At 42.3% G+C, this 27,839-nt stretch overlaps 1 protein-coding gene across 1 annotated transcript in view; it reads right to left on the bottom strand.

Moving 5' to 3' along the window:
- The window catches only part of LOC103185538 (cilia- and flagella-associated protein 47-like), a 174,702-nt gene that overhangs the window by 107,063 nt on the left and 39,800 nt on the right, over window positions 1-27,839 (bottom strand). Inside the window, exons 34-42 of the mRNA XM_042334120.1 lie at window positions 27,223-27,320; window positions 26,115-26,231; window positions 24,943-25,077; window positions 21,090-21,202; window positions 19,121-19,271; window positions 14,911-14,999; window positions 11,596-11,673; window positions 5,017-5,123; window positions 3,389-3,531 (exon numbers count right to left, since the gene is read on the bottom strand). Of these exons, the coding sequence (XP_042190054.1) occupies window positions 3,389-3,531; window positions 5,017-5,123; window positions 11,596-11,673; window positions 14,911-14,999; window positions 19,121-19,271; window positions 21,090-21,202; window positions 24,943-25,077; window positions 26,115-26,231; window positions 27,223-27,320 (1,031 nt within the window). The remainder of the gene's footprint in view (window positions 1-3,388; window positions 3,532-5,016; window positions 5,124-11,595; window positions 11,674-14,910; window positions 15,000-19,120; window positions 19,272-21,089; window positions 21,203-24,942; window positions 25,078-26,114; window positions 26,232-27,222; window positions 27,321-27,839) is intronic.

Here is a 27,839-nt window from a genome sequence, read left to right as displayed (position 1 = left end):
CCAAATCAGACTGAGACCCAGGCATGCCACCTACACATGAAAAGTTTCAATGTGCCAAATGGGAAGAATCCCTGCACCTAGTGTAAAATTGGTTACTGAATTAATGAAACCATGGAAGTTAATTTATCTGGTTGTCAGACCTTTAGTGTATTGTGATAATTAATCCTGTGATGTGGGTCAGTGTTAGTATGTTAGTTTTAGTGTTACTGCATGAATTTTTATGGGACATTGTAAAAGTTGGGTCAGTATTAGTTAAAGGACCTAGGGCTCAATTGTGCTTGAACAATCAAAATGTGTGCCCACAGTACAACAACAACTTGCATTTATATTGCGCCTTCCACGCCGGCAGTGTCCCAGCGCGCTTAACAATAGTGAATAATAATAATAATCCTTGCATTTGATATAACGCTTTTCACGTCGGAAGGACGTCCCAAAGCACTTCACAGAACACACTGTAAACTGAATTGACTATATATTTGTGGGCGAACGCGGCAGCCAATTGCGCACAGCAATGTCCCACAAACAGTCGTAGATTGAAAATGACCAATTTATTATTGTTTTTGGTTTTGGAGGGATTATTATTAGGCGTGTGGAGTAAGGAAACTTGCCCAAGGTTTCGCCCTGCCTGGAATTGAACTCAGGTCTCTCGCTTGCAAAGCAAGTGCTCTAACCACTGAGCTACAGGACTCCACATGCTGAGCTAGGGGGAGGGTGGAGGTGAGCGTAAGTACGAAGAGAAAGGTCTTCAGGCACAACCTGAAAATGGGGAAAGAGGTGGCAAGGCTAAGGGATTGAGGGAAGGAGTTCCATAGTTTCGGGACGTAGTGGCTGAAGGCACAGCCACCAAATGGTGGAGCAGAGGATTCGAGGATTTGCTGGAGCCAGTAAAGTGGAGGCAGCGGGTAGTGCTGTGAGGAGAGAGGATGATGGAGAGATAGGCGGGGTGGAAGGATTTAAACACGAGAGTGTAGTTCTTGAAGTCAATCCGCTCTGTGACAGGGAGCCTGTGGAGTTTGGCAAGAACTGAAGTAATCAGGGTGCGGAGTTTAGTGCGGGTGAGAATGTGGGGGGCGGAGTTTTGGATGAGTTGAATTTTGTGAATAGTGGAGGAGGAGAGACCGGCGAGGAGGGCGTTAGAGTTGTCCAGCCGAGAGGTGACGAAGGTGTGGACAAGGATTTCGGCAGCTCATGGAGTGAGGTATTGTCGGTGACAGGCAATGTGGTGGAGGACGAAAACGATCCTGATGTGGGGGAGGAAGGATAACTGGGGATCGAACCTGACGCTTAAGTTGCGCATGGGTTCAGAGTATTAAAGACAGATCAGGTAGGTTGAGGAGGTCAGAACCACAGGACAAAAGACTTTGACGGGAGCCAAAGAGTATGGCTTCCATCTTACTGATGTCTAACTGCAAGAAATTTCTGCTCATCCAGGCCTTGATGTCTATCAGACAAGCTGACAGAACATCAGGTTACGGGGGGGTCGCAGCTGGAGGAGGAAAAGTTGAGTGTCATCCGCATCCATGTGGAAGCTAACCTCATGTTGGGGATAACATCACGAGAGGGAGCATACAGATGAGGAAGAGAAGGGGGCCAAGGATGGAGCCTTGGTGTACCCCGCAGGTGACCGGGAGCAGGCGAGAAGAAAAGCTATTTGAGGAAATGTAGTGAGGAAGGACTCGAACCAAGCGAGTGCTGTCCCACTGAGGTGGATGATGGAGGAGAGGCAGTGGAGGATGGCGTGATCAACTGTGTCGAACGTGGCAGAGAGGAGGTAGAGGGAGCCCTGGTCACAGATAGAAAGGACGTTGTTTGTGATTTTCACGAGCACTGTCTGTACTGTGAGCAGGGCGGAAACCGGACTGGAGGGATTCGAGTAGGGAGTGGAGGGAGAGGTGTGTGCGAAGTTGGTTGGCAACAACACATTCCAAAGCTTTGGCCAGGAAGGGCAATTTTGAGATAAGCCTGTAGTGCCCGAGATTAGAGGAGACACAGGGCAAGAGGATGAGGCTGCCTGGCAGAATTTTTTTTTAGAGGTAAGGAAGTACATCACCTCTTCACACATGGTATTTGATGTAATGATTGAGGGTGCTTGAGGGGGCGCACAGAGGAGGTGGTGGGTGGTGGAGAATAGGATCTTGGAGTTATTTTTGGCCACCAGAATGATCTTTGAGTAATATGCAGTTTTTGCTTGTGAGAGGGACCAGTGGTAGGTGTGAAGGTGTTTGAGCCACAGCTGCACATGAGCAACCGGGTTTGTGATTTTAGGGAGCGGAGGTCTGTTGTATCAGGGGGAGCGGGTGGGTTAGGAGATGGTTCTGGATTTCAGGCGGACAAGGGAGTTGAAGGTGGAGGAGAGACGATCGTGGAGCTGCTTGACGGCTGCATCAGGGTACCTACTGTTGGAAGGCCAGAGGGAGAGGAGGTCTGAGGATGGGAGGGCATTGTGAGGGTCTCGGGGGGAAACCTTTTCCATGGGCGGAAAAAGATGGCGGAGAGCTTGATGGAGGGGAGAGGGATGTGAGAGCAGAGCGAGGCATGAAAATGATCTGAGATGGCCTTGTGCGTGATGGACAGACCGGAGATATCTAAGCCGTGGGTGATAACGAGGTCTAGGGGGTGGCCATAGTTGTTGGTCAGGGATTTTATATGAAGGATGAGATTTAGGGTGGAGAGTATTGTGGTGAAGTCAGAGGAAGTGGGGCAGGAGGAGTTAAGGTGGAGTTTGAAGTTGTCCATGATGAGCAGGGGTTCAGTGCAGAGGAACAGGGATGAGAGGAGAGAGATGTCTGTAAGGAAGGAGCCAGGCAGTTTGGGGGTTGGTACAAAAGGAGGATTTTGAAGGAGAGAGAGGAGGAATGGGAGAGGGTGAGGTGCTCGAAAGAGACAAAACAGCCAGAGGAATAGGGGATAAGGGAGGTTTGGGGGATGAAGGCCACCCCATCGCCGTGACGGTTCGGGTGGGGGGTGTGGTGGAATGTATAGCCATGGGGGGAGGCTTTAATAAGGGTGACGGGGTCGCAGGGGGAAGATTGGTTTCTGTAGGCCCTAGGATGCTCATCCAGGATGAGCATATTGTAACAGTCTATGTAAATATCAGAGGGACCATTTTCTGGAAGATATTTCGGAAGAACATGGAATCTGCAATATAGCCAAAACAGACAATGAAAAGCAAGATTCAGGAGTATTACCAATAAGAAATTTAGGAATCAATAAAGAGTTGAAGACAGAACAACTGAGATTTAATACAGTCCTCTGCTTAATATCTCAGCGGCTGTGTTATTTTCCATAACTAATTTTTTACCTTAAAAAAATGTAATGCAAATTTTGATCTAAGTTAACCTTTAACATAACAACTAACGCTTAAAACAAATTGTGATCATGACATTACCTGAGCATTGGCAAAAAAAATGGTATAATTGCTTTTGCCCATGTGAAAAGGAAGGTAAAGAACTTTCAGAACAGCTGAACTGTTGGCCTTCAGATGTAAGGACTTTACTTGGATGAAGAATTCAGGTATTGTAGCTCGAAAAGCTGCAAGGAAAATTAATAAAAAATAATTTTATGAACAAAATAGGGTGCAAAGTCTAAAAGTGGCAACTTTTTCTGCTCTATCATTGATATTTGCAGAAACAAAACTTGTTGCTGAGCAACATTTAACCAATGTACTCTATAATTTTTCAACAGTAAAGCCAACTTAGAATATTATTAAACCCAATCTTTACAAATTAATGTATACATTACAAATAAGATAATAGTAATCCACCTTTGAGAACCTTGGATTAAAACTTGTAACCTGTGATATATTAATTAAAACTAATATTACTTATTAACATTGAGAGGAGGCATTCAGTGCATTAAGCCAGTTCCACCAGTTTATTACTTCATGGCACCTTTTAATCCCATTTCCCCATATTTTCTGTATATACCTTCATACCATTACTTTCCAAGTATCTATCTATACAAGTACAACTGGGTCCCAACTAATTAGCATAGTGTTGAGGAAATAGAATATTGCCATAGCATTAAACAAGACTCAATTAAAAAATGTAAAATTGTTTTTGAACACATTAATTTAATTAATATACTGCTTTAGTCAATAAATGCTTCCATCTATGTAACAACAACAAATTGCATTTATATAGCACCTTTCACATCAGAAGGACATCCTAAGGCATTGGATAGTCGAGGCTTTTCATCCAAGCTGGGGATTGGAATCAAGAGAGGTGGAGGGCAAAGGGGTTGGGAAAATGACCAAAGGCATAGTCTTGAGACGGGCCTTGAAGGAAGCAAGGGAGCGGGGCGAGGAGAAGGAACTTCGGGATGGGCAGACCGCCGATGGTAGAGCAGGCAGGGCAGGGGACATGAGCAACCCAGGGTCCATCTAGCAGAGGCAGGTTGGTAAGGTGTTAGTAAGTCACAGAGGTAGGGTGGGGCAAACCGTGAGAGTGATCGTCTCACGGAGCTTGGTGCAGGAGAGGGCACGAGCTACAGAATTCTGAAATCTACAGCTTATGGAGGGAAGAATTGGGAAGTCCAGCACGCAGAGAGTTAGCAGTGTCCATGATAGCGGAGGTGGACAATGTTGCGGAGATGGGGGAAAGTTGAATGGATCAAGGCATGGGTGTGGGGTTTAAAGAACAGTTGAAGGTCAAACGAGGTATCATAGCGAGGTGAGGTGGAGTGTGCATCCATGAATATTGATGTTATCAGCGACTCAAGTGAGGAAGGGCCAGCAGAAGCCAAGCAGGAGGGCTTCTGTCTTGTTGACATTCAACTGGAGAAAGTTGGCTCTCATCTAAGGCAGGATATCGGACAGGCAATCCGCAGAGAGATAGAATTGGTATCATCCGCATATATGTGGAAGTTAACCCCATGCCTGGGGGGTGATATCACCGAGTGGAAGCACGTAAATATTGAAGAGGAGAGGATGACGCTAAAGGTAGCTCTAGCTTACATTTTGCCTCACATTTAAACTCTTTTGGTAGAGGTATTATAAACAAATGTATATTGTCAAACAGAGACATATGACAGAATACTTGCAGTTTTTCAGTTTTGGTGTTTGAACATCAACTCCATCTTGATTGACATCATCATTTTTGCCTTCAAATGGATCTGGTTCTGATCTTAAGGTACCAGAAAAACAAGAACATTTTTAAGCAAGAAAGACCTATTGGTACCAAAAAAATATTCAAAGTAGTCATGATTGCTTCATGTCTTAACTGCAAAGATAATAAAACAAAACTCAATACAGCCCAGCTCACAAACACAAGGTAATTCCATACATTATACTTTTCCTTCTCAGGGGGGATTAAGTGAATTCTCCGTGGGACTGAGGAGGCTCCAAGGGACGTGCTTAGGAACTGAATCTTTGAATCAACCTTCTGTAGCAGTCTTGGTTGTCTGGATCCTGAGTCAGGTGGTCCGCAGTACTGCACGCACTGCTGATGACAGACTAGCCAGCCTGACTCATAGACAGAACCTGGAGGGGAGGGGGGGACAGGAACACTGGGAGCAAAGATTCTTCCCACTCAGCTCCTGTTAACCCTGCAAGTCAAAGCCCTAACAGGCAGTCTGGTCTGAGCTGGACATATAGCAGTACCCCAAATGCACGCTCTTGGTTGCCCAAGCCTTGGTTATCGCCATCCTGTGTCAAATACTTTCTGGTATGTAGGTGACATACATATGTGGAATTTTCAGTCTGGTTTGGATACTCAAGCAGTATACAGCAAAATACTGCAGATGCTGTAAATCTGATATAAAAACAGAAGTCGCTGGGAACACTCAGTTGTTCAGGCAGCATCTATGGAGAGGAAAGTGAGTTAACTTTTCAGGTCAATGACCTTTCATCAGAACTGGGGGATGTTGGAAGGGACTAGTCTATAAGGATAAGCAGAGAAGGTGGGCTGGGAAAGAAAAAGGTAAAACAGGAAGTCTTTATTGGAGCCAACGTGGGATCCGTGGCTCCGGCTGGCCCAGGCGCCAACTCAGTAATTTCAGAATCAACAAATCACCAGTTGCTGCCGCACGACGTCACTTCCTCCCGCCACATTCAAAACTCTTGTGCCTAGAGTCACGATGTCTATCGTACTCTCCTTCGCAGACATGGGGTCAACTTCCACATGTATGTGGATGATACCCAACTCTACCTCTCTGCCTCCACTCTTGACTCCAGATCACTGCAGTACTGACAGAATGTTTGTCAGACATCAAGTCCTGGATGAGAGCTAACTTTCTTCAGTTGAACGTCAACAAGACCGAGGCTCTCCTGATTGGCTCCTGTCAGCGCCTCCTCACCTCAGGTGCTGACAGCCTCACCATCCATGGTTGCACAATCCACCTTGCTAAGCCAGTCTGGAACCTTGGGGTCTTGTTCGACCCTCAACTATCCTTTCTACTCCACATTCGGGCCATGACCCACTCTGCCTCCCCCCACCTCCACAGCGTCACCCGACTCCGACACTGTCTCACACCGCAGGCCGCTGGAACCTCATACACGCCTTCATTACATCGAGGCTTGACATTGGAAACTCATTGCTGGTCAGCCTCCCCAACTTCTCCCTCCACTGGCTGCAGATCATCCAGAACTCTGCAGCTCGTGTCCTCTCCCGCACTAGGCTACGTGCCCCTATCACCCCCATCCTCGCCCAACTCCACTGGCTTCCCATCACACAGAGGATACAGTTAAAGATCTTCCCTTTCACTCTGCTCCCTCTCCCCACCGCCACCCAACAACAACAACAAGATTACATTTGTACAGCATCTTTCATGTTGGGAGGATGTTCCAAGGTGCTGGACAGAATAGAGTATTTCAGACCCGAGCTGGGGTCAGAGGGGGAGAAGGGAAGGGAGGGGAAGGGGGGTGGCCGATGGTAATGGTCGAAGAGGAGGGTCTTGAGGCGGGACTTGAAGGAGGTGAGAGATGGAGTGATTGGGGGATGGAATTCCAGAGGTTGGGGGCAGAGTGGCTGAAGGCTCTCCCGCCAATGGTAGGGCAGGTTGGGTCGGGGGACGTGGAGCAGGCTGGAACCGGCTGAGCGGAGGGAGCGGGCGGGTTGGTAGAGGGTTAGGAGATCGCAGAGGTAGGGTGGGGGGGTGAGGCCATGGAGGGCTTTGTAGATGAGGACCAGGATCTTGAACTGGATCCTCTGAAGGATAGGGAGCCAATGGAGTCAGGCAAGAGTGAGGGTGATGGGGTCACAGAGTTTGGTGTGGGAGAGGACACAGGCTGCAGAGTTCTGGATTATCTGCAGCCTGCGGAGGGAGGGAAGGCTGACAAGCAGGGCGTTTGCATAGCCGAGCCTGGAGGTGATGAAGGCATGAACAAGAGTTTCAGTAGCCTGAGGGGTGAGGTAGTGGCGGAGTCGGGCGATGTTATGGCGGTGAGGGAAGGCAGAGTGGATCATGGCTTGGATGTGAGGAAGAAAAGACAGTTGAGGATCGAACAAGACACCTAGGTTCCTGACTGGCTTGGTGAGCTGTAGTGTGCAACTATGGAGGTTGATGCTGCTCGAGGCTGAGGTGCTGGCGTGAGTCAATCAGGAGGGCCTCAGTCTTGTTCACGTTCAACTGTAGGAAATTTGTCTTCATCCAGGACTTGATGTCCGACAGACAGTCTGTCAGGACAGCAGTGGTCCTGGATTTGAGGGTGAAGGCAGAAAGATAGAGTTGGGTGTCATCCGCATACATGTGGAAGTTGACCCCATGTCTGCGGATGATGTCACCAAGGGGAAGCATGTAGATATTAAAGAGGAGAGGGCCAAGGACAGAGCCCTGGGGGACGCCAAACGTGACAGTACGGGGGCTGGAGGAGAAACCATTAGAGGCAACAAAGTGGAGACGGTGAGAGATAGGAATCGAACCAGGCAAGGGCAGGTCCGTGAAGATTAAGTAAAGAGGAGAGGCGGTGTATGAGGATAGAGTTGTCGACAGTGTCGAAGGGCGGCAGAGAGTCAAGGAGGACAAGGAGGCAGAGGGAGCCCTGATCGCAGATGTTCAGAGTGTCATTAGTGACTTTGACCAGGGCTGTTTCCGTGCTGTGGGCAGCGCGGACGCCGGATTTGAGGGGTTCAAAGAGGGAATGGCGAGAGAGAAAGGAGCGGAGCTGGGACGCGACAACTTGTTCCAGGATCTTGGAGAGGAATGGGAGGTTAGAGATGTGGCGGTAGCTGGAAAGAAGGGATGGGTCCAGGGAAGATTTTTTCAAGATGGGGGTGATGACGGCTGTGTATTTGACAGGAATAATGTATTAGTTTTCCTCAGATAAAAGATTATGCATGTGCACATTGACAATGGATAATCTATAAAAAATTCAAATAATGTATTCAATTAATTACACTTTTAAATATTTCAGTTCACGAGTACTAACTCTGCTTAACATTTTGTAAACCATATGGCACATGCTAATTAAAATGTGAAAACGTAAAAATATTATTAACTGATTTTATCTTTTTTTAAATTACACATTGATGACATCTACAAAGTCCTAGATATATTTTGGGGAAGTTTTCTCAACAATTCATGTCAAGTAATTGTAACTTTCCATGGGAGAAAAAAAAGATAAAGATACTGCATAACATTTGGTTCCAGTAAATGAATATCAATTGAAATGTCAAATTGGACATTCAGCTCATGACTTGAATGGAGAATAAAGAATTCTATAAAAAAGATAAAGTGAGACATAGTAATTTGTGGTGGAATGGGTACACAAACCAATAATTAATGCTTCATTGTTGACATTTCTGGATAAGCATGCAGGACCAAAAGGATGCACTATCATTTCAGATTCTCTTGCTGGAGAAATTGCTGCTATATTACAAGATGTAGCCTACACTCTATAGAAAATCTTGTGTTGCACTTTGAGACACTGTCCTGAGATGATAAGGATATATCTATTACACTCTAAGTATATCTATCTAGTGTCTTTTTCTGATGGCTTTTTGCAAATTCCTGCAGTCGGCTGGCAAATTTCCTGCAAAATGCCTCCAATAGCCTATCTATCCGTCTACTTACTGATGATGAATAGCAGGCAACCTTATTGAAATGACCCAGGGGCATAGAAATCCGTCACTACTGAAATGCTCAATGCCAACAGCATTGTCAGATGATTCCAGTGACATATCTTGTGCAATTAAATCACATATCTCAGATACAGCATCTGGAGGCAGAACTTAAAAAAAAACTGGAGGCAGAATTGCAAAGCACACTGAACAAATGCCAGCTTTATAACGCCTCTGTTTACCTAGCAGTAAGTAGGAACCCGCTTGTTAGTCGATTGGCATACCAATTGCCGAAGGGTAATAATCCCTCCAAAAAAAATAATAATGTGGTACTCAATCCACGACTGTTTGTGGAACGTCACTGTGCACAATTGGCTGCCACATTTCGCTCACGAAAGACACAGTTACTACACTTTTACAGTATCCTGTGAAGCGCTTTGAGACATCCTGAAGATGTGATAAGGGGCTATATCAAATGCAAGGATAATTAATAGTTAGTTTATGTATCTGAGATGTGATTTACAAAAGTTTATAAATATGTGTACTACTCATTTTCACCCATATTTAATATATACCACCAGAGTATTTTATATTTGGGCTGTCATCCACGCAAAACTGGACCTCTCTACTTTCAAGTAGTACAGCTACCAGATTCTTGTGATACTATGCAAAGGCAATGGCAGACAGACTGATATCCCATACATCTGCAACATTTCCAATACTACACGATTTACACCCTTGAAATTAGCAGCATCTATTGGTCCAGCATGCAAGTTGGATGAGGCCTGAAAGATGTTTGGCATGAATGCACACTCTGGAATCCAATTGTGGCATTTAAGATCAGCACCACAGGAATGCCACTGTGCCATCAATCTCTTTCAGGTTAAAATGTCTTCTAAATAAAATCAGTGGTATAGTACAACCAAGTACCGATTATGTTTCATCACGTGCCTGAAAATAAATAGGAGTCAAAATTGTGCTATCTTAAAAACATTCCATTGCTTAATTTATCACCATGAATAATTGAGGAAGGCTTTATTGACTGGAAAGTGTAAATAAAAAAAGCCAAATTGACCATGGGAGAAGCTTTTCTCTCAAATTCAGTGTTTATTCCCAAACAAATCACAAAAGGCAGGTTTAAAAGGACATGATTTAAATACAATTTCTGAGTTTTTGTATCATTTATTAAATACCATCTAGCAATAATGAACAGAATTTAGAATTTCTGCAACTTTGACTCCATAACCTTTTCATTTTACTAATAAAAATCTCATTAGAAAAACTACTTTCATTATACTTACAGGTACTTCTATTATGTAAAACAGTAGGCAAACTTAGGGGTGGACATGCCATTCAAAATACACAAATAGAAATTCATTATTTACTTACTCCCAGAACACCGTGCCTTTTTTTGAATTCAAGTTGTGATTCAGGTGGATGACATTGTTACTTATTTATGTTAGATGTGGATTAATACAGATTTTTAATTTTAAACCTCCATTGGGTGTATTAAATTGACAGTCGCAAAATGGAAGTGTCCTCATGACTTTTTCTCTTGAATTCCGTGGGCAATATTATTATCATTCATTATCATTGATTAATTATTATTAATAATTATTATATTTATAATAACATGTTATTAATATTATTGTGGAAGATGATTTTATCTAAATTAAAACAAGGTAATAAGAGACAGTTTTAGTTAATAGCATTGCTTATATGTGTATTTCGTATATAAAAAAAAGAACTTTTGTTCAGCCAAAAGTAATACGACATAGATTCAGATGCTGTTAAATGTCGTGATCAGAGTATTGGGCTGGAACCAAATTTGGTTTGCGGTTATTTAAAAGTTAATCTATTTCATGGAATCCATGAGATCATTTTGTGAAAGAATGAACCGGTCTGTATGCAATACTTGATTCAACGTCTCATTATCCAGACTTCAACAAGAAGGGAGGGTTGACATTGCAACTACCCAACTGACAAATGCATCATTAATCAGGCAGAAAAGCTGTCAAGAAAATGTTCGTTTTCATATTAAACAACCTCCAAGCTACTATAAGTGTTGGTATGAAATGCAATAAGATGATATTGTATCTTTTTCCCACTCATTGAGAAAATATAAGTGCTATGTAAGCACTCAATTCATAGTGTATAGGATTTGTATTTACCTTCCTGTTTAGTCAAATCAATATTCTTTCCAGTGCCTCAGTAACCAAATCAAATCTAAACTTCAATTTGAAAACAAGGGCATGAATTTAAGATTATAGCTAGGATTATGAAACAGCAAGTTAGGAGGAATTTGGAACAATTTGTCGAGATGCCTGTTCGAAGAGAATCAATTAGGGCATTTAAAAGGGAATTAGATTTGCACATGCAGAAGAAAGGTATCTGAGGGTATATGGAAGCAACATGGAATTGGCAGGGATTAAATTGCTTCATTGGAGGAACACCAACACAACTGCAATGCTGTGTTGTCCATTTGTTTGGAATAGAATTAAATTCAATATGAAAATCTAAATCACAGTTCCTGTAGTGATTGCTGTCTGTAGATGCCAAATCTGAGCTTTTGAATAATTTCATCTGGATTTGAACTTACCCATGCACATTTTGCCCTGTGATGCATTTTAAACGATTTGCTTTACAAAGCTTTTTGTTCACCTCCATTAAAATGACCCTAGAAAACATAGAAAACTTGTAACTAATAATTTGTATCTACTTGTGTGCTATTTCAAACCTTTTACAGCAAAATCTGAAATTATTATTGAAAAAACATTAGTTCTGTTACAAACAAAATAATATTTATAAAACCATTATTGTTCATTATTACCAAGATGAAATACATTTTGTCAATGACAAAAGATAACAAGCTGGGTCAATAACCTGTAATTCCAGTTTATCTTATACTTAAACTAAAATGATTTAATTTAAGAACTCTTAATTGATCATTTACAATTATAACACGTTCCACTGCTGCAGCAAAATTCTAAATTACTTCACCAATGTGTGAAACATGACCTATTGTTTCTGAATCCATGGCAAGTACTTCTCAAAGCTATGCACTTTAGATTAGCACTGTTAGCAATTTGTACAATAGTTCAAACTACAATTGTCCCCTTACCAATTGATGCAGAATTTTCAAATTAATATCTCACTTTTTTTTGAATACCAGCTTAACATTTGCAATCCTCTATCCTAGGGTGCATTTCTTGTATTGATGGAGCTTGTAATGAGATGAGAGCTAACTTACTGCAGTTGAATGTCAACAAGATCGAGGCCCTCCTGCTTGCTCTTGTCAGCGCCTCCATACCTCGTGCACTGACAGCACTCCATATCTCACGGAGCCAATACGGAGCCTCAGCGTCCTGTTCGACCCTCAAATGTCCTTCATGCCTTACATCCGTGCCATGACCCGCTCCACCTTTCCCCATCTTTGCAACATTGCCTGGTTATGCCACTATCGCACACTGCAGGCCGCCGAGACCCTCATACACGCATTCAACCATTGGCGGGCGTGCCTTCAGACATTCTGCCCTCACACTCTGGAACTCCATCCCACAGTCCCTCCGCCTCGCCCCCTCCCTTGCCTACTTCAAGACCCATCTCAAGACTCTCCTCTTTAGTTATGCCTTCAATCACCCTCCATGCTCTCCACCCAACCTGATCCCGACCCTCAGCTCGGGTCTGAAACACAGATTGTCCATCGCCTTGGGATGTCCTCCCAACATGAAAGGTGCTATACAAACGTAATTTTGTTTGTTGTTGTTGTAAAATATTAACTAGTCCCACCTGTTTCCTGGCATTTTTTCTTGAGGATCCTATTCTGTACCCTGTTAGTTACAGTTAATATTTTGAGTTTCTTCATATCACATGCTTTACTAGTTTCCATTTAAAATCCTGAGGCAAAAACAACTAGATCTGGAATTTGACTATTATTCACTGGTGAAGCCTAGTGTGAACATCTATTTAACACATATTTCCAACTGATCTTCTTTAATAGCTATTCCTAATTTACTCCTTACAAGGATCCACCTGGTTTTTAAAAACATGCTGATTTAACTAAAACAAAAAATTCAGTTTACCAACTGCAATCTGCTTTTCCATTGGCTGCTGACATCCTCCAAAATGATTTTTTGGTAACCCCACTTGCATTTTATATGACTTACACTACATTTATTTCCTTGTATCTTTTAAAATATTCAAACTTTAGGTTAATTTTGAATTTTGTATTCAAGTTAATGATCAATTCTTCTTGACTGCTAAAATTAAGAGCAGAATTTCTCCCACCATCCTTACTCTAAGTATGTGTGGGGTATTATCCCCAGAATTGTAATACATCTACTAACACCCTGCTGAGCATGTTGTCTAAAGAAGCAGTGGTTTACTTGAATACTCAAATCCCTTCCCTTTTGATTCTTCTGAATTAACTATTTTAATTTTGAGAAGTTAAAAACCTCATAATTATGACTTATTATTTTCTGTATTCTCTGCCTAACCAGCTATTTTTCTACTTATTTGAGTTGAGTTGGAGGAAGGTGGTCAATAACAATTACCAATAACTGTTACTCTTATTACATATTGCTTCAGTTACCTTGCCCTCTGCTGTTATATTCCTTCATTGCAACATGTTATATCCTCCCATTATTGTCATTCCTCCATCCAGCTTTACTTAGGAAAAATACCCACTCAGCTATGCTTCTATGATGCCACAATTTTTACTTCCTGTATTTTAGCTCAAATACCTCTTTTATACAACATAAGAACATGTCACAAGATCACAAGTTTGAATGAAGAAGACCTTTCAGTCTATTTGATATAATCCTTTCAGTATACCATTCTTCCATCACAGAGTCGAGCTGTTTTTTTTAAATGTCCAGCCTCCTGGGCTCAATCACCCTTCTGGGTAAACTTCCAGTCATTAATTACCCTCTAGGTAATAAAACATTGATGCCTCGATAGTATTGATCCAAGTTTAATTCTTCAAACCCATTTCAAATCTCCTATACCACTATAAGGTCCCCTCTGAGATGTCTCTTTTCAAGACTGAAGAGTTGTACAATTGCTGTTCATTCTGTTAACACTGGGGACCATCCTCATTGTTCTCCACTAGGTCTCTAGGGCTTGGAAAGACTCTTATGTTGCCGGGACAGAACTGTACTCGGGTCTCAAGTGCATGACATCTGACCAGTGCATTGTACAGCTTAAGTATGACCTCCGGTAATCACATTATTTAGAGATGGTAAGCAATGAATCGATTCGTATCCCTAGATCTCTTTCAGCCTCCTTCCTCGCAACTTCTATCCTATCCATGGAGTACAGATGTCTCTTATTCTTATTTTCTGAATGCAGTACTCCGCAGTTATTATGCCTTGGCTCTTGCCAACCTGCAACTAATATTTTCCAGAATTAGGTAAGCAGGATGCATCCCTCCAGGGAGAGAGTGCATATTCCATTCCAACAATTTATCTCTGGAATTTCCATTCGTAGGTGGGATGCATGGTTATACTCTGCCAGTCAAAGAAACACCTACTGATTCCCATTCAATATACTGAATATGCATAACAACTTGTTTCTAATTTACAGAATGTACAGAATTCAATATTTTAGAAAGTCAATAATCATACCTTTCGCATTAAGATATACATTTTGTTTTTCATATTAAGGAATAGCACAAACTAGACCCTGACATTTATATTGATTTATATAAATGCAACATTGACTTCAACTTGAAATATACAGTATTTAAGACATGCTTAAGTTTTCATAGAATGTATGGCCATATGATATTTAACAAAATGAAGATACGCTACCATGTTGTAAAGAAGAATATGGCTTCTTTCTAAAAATAATAAAATCAAAATTTTCTGTCAGTTTTTTACTTTAATTATATGTGAGCCCTGTAGTTTAAACATACCTGAAATCTCCACTTGCCTTAAAAGGATTTGTAATCTCGAGGTAAACTTTTTTCGGCTCATAGCATGGAGATTCACATTTGATAGTATCCTAAAATGAGAGATAATTCTAACTACAAATTGCCAGAAAAATAAGAAGGAAAGTATCAACAATATAACACTAATTACATAGTCAAGAGGCACTGGCAAATACCTGCAACCCACTTCAGAATCAACAATATTATATTAATTATATTGCCTAAATAAACATTCACCTGATAATGTCAAAGTCTCAAAGTATCAAATGTTTTTTTTCCATTTCTAGAGTTTCTTAACCAATTTCAACATTGTGTGCTCTTCTACATTTCTATGAATGTCATTCTTGATAAACAATGAACACATTTTTCAATCATTGGGATTTTATTTGCACTGAGGTAATAGGTTATTCTAATGTACATATTCTGAAAACAATTATTTACATATGAACTACTGCTTATATCGTGTTAAAATAAGGTATCATGGTTTGGAATGAAAGTTTTTTTTAACATGAGAATTTAATGCATACAGAGCTGATCTCAATTGAATGGAGTGCATTTCAATCCTTCACTGCCTTTAGACTCCGGAGGACTCATGGCAACTTGATATCATCAGGTGAAGTATCAGATTGATATCAGATATTTACATATAAGATTGTGGGTTCAAGTTTACATCAGGGTTTTGAGCTTACACAGTCTAGGCTGATACTCCAAATGCAGTGCTGCGGGAGTGCTGCAATATCAGAGGTGCTATCCTTGAATAACAAAAAAACAATAAGACAATAAAACAAGATCCCAATCTCCCTGTTCAAATGGAGAGTGCTAGTGGCACTATTAGAAAAGACAAGAGAGTTTCTCCTGGCACCCTAGTCAACAATCCCACAGATAAATTAGTAATTCACCTACCCACAACCGTGGTCATGCCCTTGACCTCGTTATCACCCACGGCCTTGACATTTCTGACCTCAGCATTGTGGACAAGGCCATCTCGAACCACTTCCTCATCTCCTTCTCCTCTCACATCCCTCTCTCCTCCACCAAGCCCTCAACCATCCTCTACCGCCCTTGGAAAAGGCTACCCCCTGAGACCCTCACAAAGGCCCTCAATTCATCAAATATCCTATTGCTCCGGCCTTCCACCCGCGGAGATCCTGAAGCCGCCGTCCAGCTGCTCTATGGTCGCCTCTCCTCCACCTTCAACTCCCTCGTCCCCCTGAAATCCAGGACCATCTCTAATCCTACCCGATCCCCCTGGTACAACAACCATCTCCGCTCCCTAAAAACCCAAATTCGGCTGCTCGAGCGCAGATGGCAGAAAACTGGCCTGACAGTCCACCGTCAACTGTGGCTCGAGCATCTCCACAGCTACCGCCATTCTTTGACACGGTCAAAAACAGCCTTCTACTCCAACATCATCTTGGAGGCTAAACACAACCCGAAGGTCCTCTTTTCCATCACCCACTACCTCCTCTGTGCCCCCTCCTCAGGCCTCCTCAATCTTCATATCCAATGCCAAGTGCGAGGAGGTCATGGACTTCTGCTCATCTAAAATTCACAAAATCCGCCAGACAGCCTCATCCAACTGCCTCTTGTCACCCACCACCATGCCCTCTCTGTTCCCGTCACCTTCCCCATCATCTGCTCCTACCACCACCTCCATCCTACATTCCTTCCTCCCCATCTCTCCCTCCTCCCTCTCTCCGACCATCACCTCCATGAAACCCACCACCTGCTGCCTCGACCCCCTCCCCACCAACTTGCTGGTCACCCTCCTCTGCCCACTAATGGCTGATGACATCAACTAGTCCCTCTCCTCCGTATCAGTCCCTGCTCCCCTCAAAACTGCTGTCATCACCCCCTCCTCAAAAAACCTTCCCTAGATCCCTCAAACCCCAGCCACTATCGCCCCATTTCTAACCTGCCCTTCCTCGCTAAAGTGTTAGAACATATTGTTGCCAATCAACTTCATGTACACCTCTCTTCCCACTCCCTCTTCGAACCCCTCCAGTCCGGTTTCCGCCCTGCCCACAGTACAGAGACTGCGCTTGTGAAAGTCACAAACGACATCCTCTCTATCTGTGACCAGGGCTCCCTCTGCCTCCTTGTCCTCCTGGACCTCTCTGTGGTGTTCGACACAGTCGACCACGCCATCCTCCTCCACCACCTTTCCTCTGTCATCCACCTCAATGGGACCGCAATCTTCTGGTTCAAGTCCTGCCTCACAAACTACCAGCAGTACATCTGCACAAACGGCTTCTTCTCCCGCTCTCACCCAGTCACCTGCGGGGTACCCCAAAGATCCATCCTTGGTCCCCTCCTCTTTCTGATCTACATGCTCCCTCTTGGGGATGTCATCCGCAGACATGGGGTACATTTCCACATGTATGCGGACGACACCCAACTCTTTCTCCACCTCGCTTTGCGACCCCCAGTCCCCTGATGTTCTGTCAGCCTGCCTGTCAGATCTCAGAGGCTGGATGAGCGCAAATTTCCTTCAACTGAACGTCGACAAGACAGGAGCCATACTCTTTGGCTCTTGTCAACGTCTCAAATCCCACGGCTCTCACCTCCTCCACCTACCCGACCTCCCCCTAAAACTCTTCAAATCCGTACGCAACCTTGGCGTCAGGTTCGACCCCCAATTGTCCTTCCTCCCCCGCACCCGGTCCCTCACCAGCACCGCTTTCTTCCACCTCCAACCCATCGCCAGTCTCCACAAATACCTCTCTCCGAAGGCCACAGAAACCCTAGTCCATGCCTTTGTCACCTCTAGGCTGGACCACTCTAACGCCCTCCTCACCGGTCTCCCATCCACCACCATCCATAAAATCCAAATCATCCAAAACTCTGCCGCCCGCATTCTCACCAAACTACGTTCCCCAATTACCCTAGTCCTTGCCAGACTGTACTGGCTGCCTATCCCAAAGAGGATCGATTTCAAGATCCTCATCCTTGTATTCAAATCCCTCCACTCCTCTGCACCTCCCTACCTCTCTGACCTCCTCTCTCCTCAAAACAGTACGCGTTGCCTTCGTTCCTCCGAGTCTGGCCTCCTCCTCGTCCCCCGAGTCCTCCGCTCCACCCTCGGCGGCCGTGCCTTCAGCCACTATGCCCCGAGACTCTGGAATTCCTTTCCTTACTCTCTTTGCCTCGCTTCCTTTCGTCCTACTTTCAGGTCCCTACTGAAGTCCTTTCTTTTCGACCGCACCTTTGGTCACCTTCCTCCCCCTCTCGGCCCCGGGATTCATTACTGTGAAGCGCTCTGAGATGCCGTCCGGCGTGGAGGGCACTATATTAATCCAAATTGTTGTTGTAGCAAATCACGTCCTGGCTGTTTGGGGGACATTGCTGTGTGCAAACTGGCTACTTCATTTGCATACAGACAAATGCGGTACACTTTACAGAAAACCTGTGAAGCACTTTGAGACATTTCAATGATGTGATAAATGCTACATCAAATGCAAGGAATATTGATTACACAAATTTTAGATCTCATTTCCACTACCCAAATAACTGTAGGGGAGACTGGGAAATTTGCCTGAAGAACAGATGTCTTTGCTCTCAGCCTGACAACATTACTTGGACAACAGAAATTATGAAAATAAATTTCTAACGATGTTTCCCACAAGCACAAAGGCTTGAGATGATTGTGATTGAGTTGATAACTATCCTGCTGAGTTACTTCTCTCCATAACAGTGCTCTGGCAATGGGAACTCCAGGTAGCTCTCCAAAAGCAGGACGACAAAATCAGAGGAATGTGCATTCATTGTGAGGTTACATTCACATACCTCCTGGGAGATCATTCAGATCAGCAATTAGTAAAGATAATAATAATCCTTGCATTTCATATAGCGTTTTTTACATCTTCTAGACGCCTTACAGCGCTTCACAGAATAGACTGTAAAGTGAATTGACTGTATATTTGTGGGCGAAATGTGGCAGCCAATTGCGCACAGCAGTGTCCCACAAACAGTCGTGGATTGAAATGACCAATTTATTTTTGAGGGATTATTATCAGGGGTGTGGAGTAAGAAAACTTGCACAAGGTTTCACCCTTCTGGGAATCGAAGCCAGATCTCTCACTTGCAAAGCGAGCTACAGGACTCCAGGAGATGTATTTAGGTTGCATGCCTCCTTTTTAGTTTCAAATACTGTACTCTCAGGCACATAATTTTATATCCCCCAATATTTACTTACAATAGGATTAATAGTATTGATTTCTGCAGTCAGAAAAAATGTTGTTGTGGTGCCCTCTGCTCCCTTGACGTTCCAGGAAACAAATACTAAAACAGCCTGCGCTTGATGTAAGAACCGACTTCTGAATTGCACTGCAATGTCAACGTGACCCCTGTTCAAAAAACATTGCTAATTTAGTAAATCTTGATAAGTTAGCACTATAAACACATATCAATGACACAAAAACATGTAAAGTGTCAGTCACAAGAACTGCATTAAAATTTAACTCATGAATTCTACTGCAATTGTGTGATGATAACACGTACAATGTGATTTAATCTCTACAATCATTTAACTTTAACATTAATATGTTCACTACTGTAATTATCTATCAAGAATATTTTCAAATCTGATTCAAATTGCTACCATGCAATTTTTAAAAATATTTTTTAAAAATTTCAAATTGTAAAATATTATTATGGACATGATATAGAATACTACAGCATAGAAGGAGGCAATTCTGCACACTGTGTCTGTGCCATTTCTTTAGAAGAGCTACCCAATCAGAAATCACTCTCCCTCTCTTTCCCCATATCCTTGCAAATCTTTCCTTTTCAAGTACCTATCCAATTTCCTTTTGAAAGTTGTTATTGAATCTGTTTCCACCACCCATTCAAGCAGTGCATCCCAGACCATAACAACCCTTGGTGTAAAAACATTTCTCCTCATCTCCCCTCTGGTTCTACTGTCAATTATCTTGAATCTATGTCCCCTGGTTACTGACCCACCTGCCAGTGAAAACAGTTTATCCCTATCTACTATATCAAAACCCCTCATAATTTTGAACACCTCTATTAAATGTCCCCTTAACCTTCTCTGTTCTAAGGAGAACAATCCCAGCTTCTCTAGTCTCATCTCAATCTCAATCTCAATAAATCTCAATTTATATAGATTTTCAGAATGTAATTGATAATCTGCCACATAATTATGCTAAAATTGGAAGTAATCTCATAGCATGGATAGGAAAGTAGCTGAAAGTGGAAAAACAGAATTTGGAGAAAAAGAATACTGTGATTGTTGGGAAGTAAGAAGTGGTTTGTTTCCACCCCATCCCCTTTCCCATAATTAGTGCTTGGGTCCAACTTTATACACTGTATAAATTATAAATGACCTAGGCACTGAAATAAATCCAATTTTGTTGATGACATTTAACCTGAAGTGTTGTAAGAGAGCAGAAAGTTACAAAGGGATGTAATCATATTAAACTAGTGGATGAAACTATAATAGAAATAGTTCAAACATAGCAAAGTGTGAGATAGTAAGCACATTTAGACATAACAATGGCAGAATCTTCTTCTTCTATACTAACAAAACGACAATGTCTGTCTGTGCTTCAAGAAGGATCTCAATAACCGATTGACGTAGCGATATGATGTATCCCTCATTGGAAAGATCTTGCACTGGTAGTGACATGGGCATATTTGTTTTCGGGTATCTCCTATCCTTCATGAGTTAAGACCCAAAATGTATTTCAGTTTTGCATTTTTCTCTGCAGTTACACCTGGTGGTGTAACTGGTGTAAAAAGATGCCTAAGTGAAAATCAAATCTTTCAAGAATAAGTAAATATGCTAGACAAAAGAGAGAAGGCCCATTAAATGAATCTGAAGAAAAGCATGGATTTTCATGGATTCAGCATAAACATTCAAAGACATATTTACATCAAATTATGAAGAATGAAGCAGCATGAAAATAAGGGATGTTTTTAGCATTTTTGTATTTTCTACATAATCTGAAAAAGATTTTAATTTGTTAAAATGTAACCACTGGTTTATAATAAATCAAAGATAAATTACAGTTATGCAAAACGAAAAAAGACAGGAACTAAAGAGATTATCGTATGCATGAAAGAAAATGGAATGTTTCAAATACAATTTAATCTAATCTTTAGTACAAACATCATGATGCATGGATTATTGTACTGCAACTCACTTTGCAGAGACTGTCACTTTGTTTCCTTTGGGCAAAGAGAAGTCATCTGCCTCTCTGCCCACTATTGTTGCAAGGTACACGAGTTGTCTGGAGCTTGGATTTTTCAAACGGATCTGCATCAAAATAAAGTTAAGTATTAATCCTCTTTTTTGATATAAAATAATTGTTTAATGCTAGAAAGAAATTAAATGATGTAATAAAATTAACCATTAACTATATAATCTATACTAATAAAGATAAAATGTCTGTCTGTGTGTCCGCCAAGAACGCAATAACCGATTGACGTAGAGATATGATTTATACCTCATCAGAAAGGCCTTGCATGGGGGAGAGTCATGGGCATATTTTTTTCGAGGATCTCTTATCGTTGATGAGCTATATTAAAAAATGTTTTAATTAAGCCCCCAAAAACGTATGCATGGTATTCTACAACAAAGTAGCGACAAAGGTCACACACACCAAGAAAGTTACATCTTTATACTAATAAAGATGAAATGTCTGTCTGTGTGTCGATCTAACCAACATGATTTATACCTCATCGGAAAGGTCTTGCATTGGGTAGTGTTATGGGCATTTTTTTTGGGGGGATCTCCTATCGTGATCTAAACAAACTCATCACACATGTACAGACTCCAACAAGGAGTCCTCCAAACAAGAGTCCTTCCACAGGAGACTTACCATAGGAGTCCCCCCAACCAGGAGTCCTCCTACTGAGTCTTCCCAACAGGAGTCCTCCTACTGAGTCTTCCCACTGAGACCTCCCAACAGGATATGTGTGCAAATATGTGAACCAGGAATGCTAAAGAGTTCAATAGTACATTTTCTTAATCTTAAGAGATAAAAATGCCTAAGAGGCGAAGATCAAGCCTTTCAAGGACAAATAAAAATGCCACTCGAAAGAGAGAAGGCCGATTAAATGAAGCTGGTTGCAAGCATAGCTGCAACATGTACAGCTAGTAATATTACAATCAGGCTGCACTGCATTTCCAATGTGTACATTTAGAATAATGCAACTACAGCTTGCATTTATACACCGCCTATAGTGTGTGAATTATACACCACCTAGAGTGTGGCCAGTTTGAAATCCACCTGGGTAGGGTAAGTACATTCAATTATCCTTCTGCTATCTTGTCCTCCCTTCCCTCCCAGTCTCTGGCACATAAGCCATGACCGCCATCCCACCTCTCCCCCTACCCACTCTGCACTGTTGCCCACAAGCTGATGCTGTCCCACTGTGATCGCTCGCTCCCAGTCTCTGCATGCGCGTTTTGTCCGCCACCCCAACCCAAGCTGCTCCCCCTGGAAATTCTCCTCCTCCTCAATCCACTATTCCCACTCTGTCCTTCTCTCCCACCACCCTCCCCGGCTTCTCACTCCTGGACACCACCATTACCTCCCTTTGCCTACAAACTGGGCATCCTCCGCTAGGCCAATCGTGACTCTCAGGGTTGGTTGTTCCAGAGCAACCACTCCAACTGTCCTCTCCCTCCCAACTTCACCTTGCACCACACCCTTCGCCCAAACCAACGTGGCGGAGGGGTGGCCCTCATCTTCCAAGCTTCCCTCGGTCTATCCCCTTATTCCTCTGGCTACTTCTCCTCATTTGAGCACCTCACCCTCCACCATCCCTCCTCTCTCCCATTCAAAATTCTCCTGGTTTACCGCCCCCAAAAACCTCCTGGCTACTTCCTCTCCAATATCTCTGCTCTCTTCTCCTCCCTGTTCCTCTGATCAGAATGCCTGCTCATAATGGGAGACTTCAACTTCCACCTAAACTCCCCTGGCACCACCTCCTCACCTCCCTAAACCTCACCCTCCACATCAACTTGCTGACCCACAACCATGACCACCCCCTCAACCTCGTCGTCACACATGACATTTCCGACCTGTGCATCTCAGACCACTTCTTCATCTCCTTTTCCACTCGCATCCCTCTCTCCTCCATCAAGCCCTCAAGTATACATTTCCGCCCATTTTGAGACCCTCACAAAGGCCCTCCCATACTCTGATCTCCTATCCCTCTGGCCTTCCTTCCACCCCCAGTGACCCTGAAGCAGCCATCAAGCTGCTCCATGATCGCCTCTCTTCCACCTTCAACTCCCTTGTCCCCCTGAAATCCAGGACCGTCTACAAACCCACCTGCTCTCCCTGGTACAGCAGCCAGCTCCGCTCCCTAAAATCCCAAACCCAACTGCTCAAGCGCAGGTGGCAGAAAATCATCCTCCCGGTTCACCACCAGCTGTAGCTGGAACATCTTCACACCTACCGCCGCTCCCTGTCGCAAGCAATACTCAAACATCATACTGGAGGCCAGCAATAACTCCAAAATCCTATTCTCCACCACCCACTACCTCCTCCGTGTGCCCCCTCAAGCAACCTCAATCATCACATCTAACGCCAAGTGCGAAGAGGTCATGGACTTCCTTACCTCTAAAATTGAAAACATCCACCTGGCAGCTTCATCCTTCTGCCCCATGTCGCCTACCACTACAGCCATTCCGTCTCCCTCACCCACTCCACCCTCAGCTCCTACCACAGCCCCCATCCCACATTCATTGGTCCCCATCGCTCCTTCCTCCCTCTCATCTACCATCACCACAATGAAACCCACCACCTGCTGCCTCGACCCCATCCCCATGCAACTGCTGATCAACCAGCTCCCCCTCCTCTCCCACTGCTGGCAGACACTATAACCAGTCTCTACTGGGTCCGGCCTCCTTCGTATCCCCCGAATCCTCCGCTCAACAATCGGCGGCCGTGCCTTCAGCCACTACGCCAAAACTTTGGAACTCCCTACCTCAACCCCTTCGCTTCGCACCCTCATTTCCCATCTTCAGGTCGTGCCTGAAGACCTCCCTCTTCGACCGCACCTACTGTCACCTTCCTCCTCCCCTGGCTCAGCCTCGGGCTCCTCCATTGTTAAGTGCTCTGAGACGCAGCCCGACATGGAGGGTGCTATATAAATGCAAGTTGTTGTTGTTGTGAAATAAAATGTCTATAAGTACTTAACAAAATAAAAAGAATTAAAAATAAAATGATCGTTGTTATACAAGCAAACGCAGTGGTTAATTTGCAGCAGCAACGACCCATAAATGACTGAAATAAGTAGTCAATTAATTTAAATTTGATGAGCAATTTGCATAATAATGCAGGATGCAAGTGATCATTTGGCCAGAATTTAATAGAAATTCTTTCCTGCATATGAATTTTAGCCTGCTTATATAAATTAAAGCCTCCTCTGATTGCGACACATAATACTGGTAGAATAATACATGCCAACTTGGAATTTGCAGCATGATTAAACTTAAATGGATTTACCCCCAATAATTGGCTCAATTCGTATTTTTAGGGTCCTGGCACAAACATTTTAATACTTTGTTCAGCCTACTTAAAATGGGCAAGTTTTCATTAATACTTTGGAAAATAGTCTTAAATCCTGGACTGCCATTTTCCACATAACAGGAACATGGTAAAAACAGGACAGCGCTGTCAATGTCATTTATTTTTTCAGCGTCTTAGTAGGTCGTCCTGGCATGAAAGGCGCTATATAAATGTACTTGTTGTTGTTGTTATTTACGGATATAGTAGGTATATGATAAACAATCCAGTCTTTCCTTAACTGAATGTTAGCAAAGGGCAAAAAAAAGCCAGGGGTTCGTTTTCAGACCTCATGTCTGATATTCTCTCAGCCAAAAGAATGCCTGAAAACAAAATAGCAGTCACAATTGCAAACTAGAAGTCACAATAAGCTAGGTTGTCCAATATCACACACACATTGGAAACACAATGCAGCCTGATTGTAACCTGACACAAAAGTTCTGTAATATGATTCTGAAAGAAGTCTTTTTCTCACCTGTTTAACAATGGTGGAATGCAGACTACAAGTAAACTCCAAAGACTTCTTAGGAACGTAATTGGGAAGGTTTTCATATAAGTAGACACACAGCATAAGCATCATGACCGGGTTTGGATCAGAAATGTCAGTAGCCTGATAAATTGGAACCAAAAGTTATAATATTTAAAATATAAAATTACATGGCATCCTCAATGCTTCTGTGTGAAATAAATTGGAAAAATAGTACTGAACAATCTACTCCAATATAAATATTCAATGAAGAAAACTTGTTTCAGTTCCAATGTAAAATATATTGTATGATTATCAATAAACAACTGGTCCTCAATCAGCATTACTTCAGTTTCTACTTCCCATCCTTTTCGACTGAGACAAATCATTTCCGCTCACACCCCATCACTTATTAGGAGTTACAAGTAATGATTACAAAACTCCTTACATTTGGTATAGAGCTTTTCATACCGGGAGGATATCCCAAAGCACTTCACAAGGTATACTGTTTAGTGCAGTGACTGTGTTTTGTGAGTGAAGGCGGCAGACAATTTGCACCCAGCAATATCCCATGAAGTGAATGGCTAATTTTATTTGGGAGATTATTGTCCAGGACACCAGGAGAAACTCCCTTCTCTTTTTGAATAGTGCCATGGAATATTTAAAGTCTACCTGAACAGGCATACTGAGCCTCGGTTTAACATCTCAACCGAAGAACAGCACATCTAACAATGCAGCGCACCCCAGCACTGAAGTAAGTATCAGCTCAAACAATATAAGTTCCAATTCCTGACATTAGAATTGACATAACATTCTGACCCAAAGGCGAGAGTGCTACCAACTGAGCATTACATCCACATAACATAACTGAGACTGACATACACAGAAGAAGGGTAAGAATTCAGTGATGATTCAGGATCCTCAGTTTTTAGATTTTGGTTCTCCAATGCAACTTCTCTGCTTTCACCATTCCACCGATCTCCCCATCGTATACTGTATCATCTTTTTCCAACAGGGCTAGCTAGCCATCTCCAAATTCTTGCAAATGGTTCTCTTATCATTATGCCTCCACATAACAGTCAGTATAGCCTCGGGCCAAGGGTTCCTTTGACTTACTCTACCCTCTCATGTTTGTTGTTTAGTTTCTACTTGTCACTTTCCTGTAACAATGTTTAACTTACCTGTATATCAAAGTTGAGACCAATGGTATGAAAGGCATTGAGAAATACCAGACTGTTGTGCAAATACTGCTCAGGAGAAGATGGAAAAGTGTACATATTCACAAAGTGGGTTGAAATCTAAAAAAAGAGTAATACTTAAAATAACTGTTGTTGTCTATATCAGAATACCAACATTCCACAATTTCACAGTATTGGACGTATGCAAAGATGTTTCCAGAATGTAATAGCTATGAGGCGAAACATTTCCTAAGAAAAGAATCAAATAGTAATGCATTTACCAATTTTTCATAGCAAAAGCAAAATGCCTTCCACATCCATCAGGTCTATAACTAATTGCTGTAGCATCTTATTCTTGGCTACAATGGAAATTTGAATCCAATCCAAACTAATCTGTTATTTGCAGATTGGAGGTTGGAGCAGGATAGCTTTCATCTAGTAGCTGAGTTTCATAATAATTCATAATAATAATTTCATAATAATAATAATATTTGTTTCATAACAAATAATACCAGTATTCTTGTAAGATAAAACTATTGCTTTTAGAACCATACAGATGATACATGTGCTCCTTAGACAAATACTAACAGCATCTTCTTGTATGTTCTCTGACATTTTCTTATTCAGAGTATCAAATAACTCATCCACAATCATTAGCTTTATATCTTACTCATGTTTTGAACATTGGAATACTATCCTCCAGTCCTCAGTTACTGCACTAGTCTCTAAGGAGATCCTAACTATATTAACCAGGAATATTCAAGACCAGGAAAGAGCAGTGCTGTGTCTCTGAATGATCATTACTGTCCCTCAAAGTATTTACTTGTACATTCATATGGAATGATACATTTGAATTTATAAATCTTATCCAGACAATATTTTTAAACATTCTAACTTGATTGTTAAGTATTTTTGATACTTCTGTCGTGTACAGTTTTGTTTTAAGAGGTTATATTTGTCGTTTCACTTGTCATATTATAAATTCTATAAAACAAGATTAAAACAAAACCATTTTATCCAGCTAATTCTCCCTCAATGTCTATCAAAACAATAAAACCAAAATTTCAAGGAGGTTAGATGCAGTTGTTAGAAATACAATACTATCACCTACCATAGAGGGGCAATAATGAGCCAGAACGGCAGCCAGCACCAAACTATCCAAGAGATTTGCGTCAAAATTAATTACCCAGCGCATTGCTGGGATACCACCTATTTAAAAAGAAAATATAAAAAGTCACAAGCACAGGCCGGAAGCTGTTTTTGAAACAAACAGTATTAATTGTACATCGATACGGAATAGTTGGTCATAATGGCCTGTTTCTATGCTGTACCACTCTATATAACTCTATGCAACACAATTCTTGTTTTTACTCTAAGGGAATTTTAAAGCCTGAGGAAATTCTCATTACATTAAGATTATTTGAACCGTCATGTCATAATAAATTGTTGTGCTGCTGATTGTCCACAGATCTACTACAAAACAAACAAAATCTATTATGTAGCTTCCTGTGCTATATAAATGAAGGGCCATATAATAATAATAATAATCCTTGCATTTGATATAGCGCATTTTACGTCTTCTAGACATCCATAAGCGCTTCACAGAATATACTGTAAAGTGAATTGACTGTATATTTGTGGGCGAACGCGGCAGCCAATTGTGCACAGCAGTGTCCCACAAACAGTCGTGGATTGAAAATGACCAATTTATTATTGTTTTTTGTTTTG

The sequence above is a fragment of the Callorhinchus milii genome, unplaced genomic scaffold (assembly GCF_018977255.1).
Source record: "Callorhinchus milii isolate IMCB2004 unplaced genomic scaffold, IMCB_Cmil_1.0 Scaffold4, whole genome shotgun sequence".
Lineage (NCBI taxonomy): Eukaryota > Metazoa > Chordata > Chondrichthyes > Chimaeriformes > Callorhinchidae > Callorhinchus > Callorhinchus milii.
Note: the sequence above shows the minus strand (reverse complement) of the source record. Positions and strands in the feature narration are given on the sequence as shown.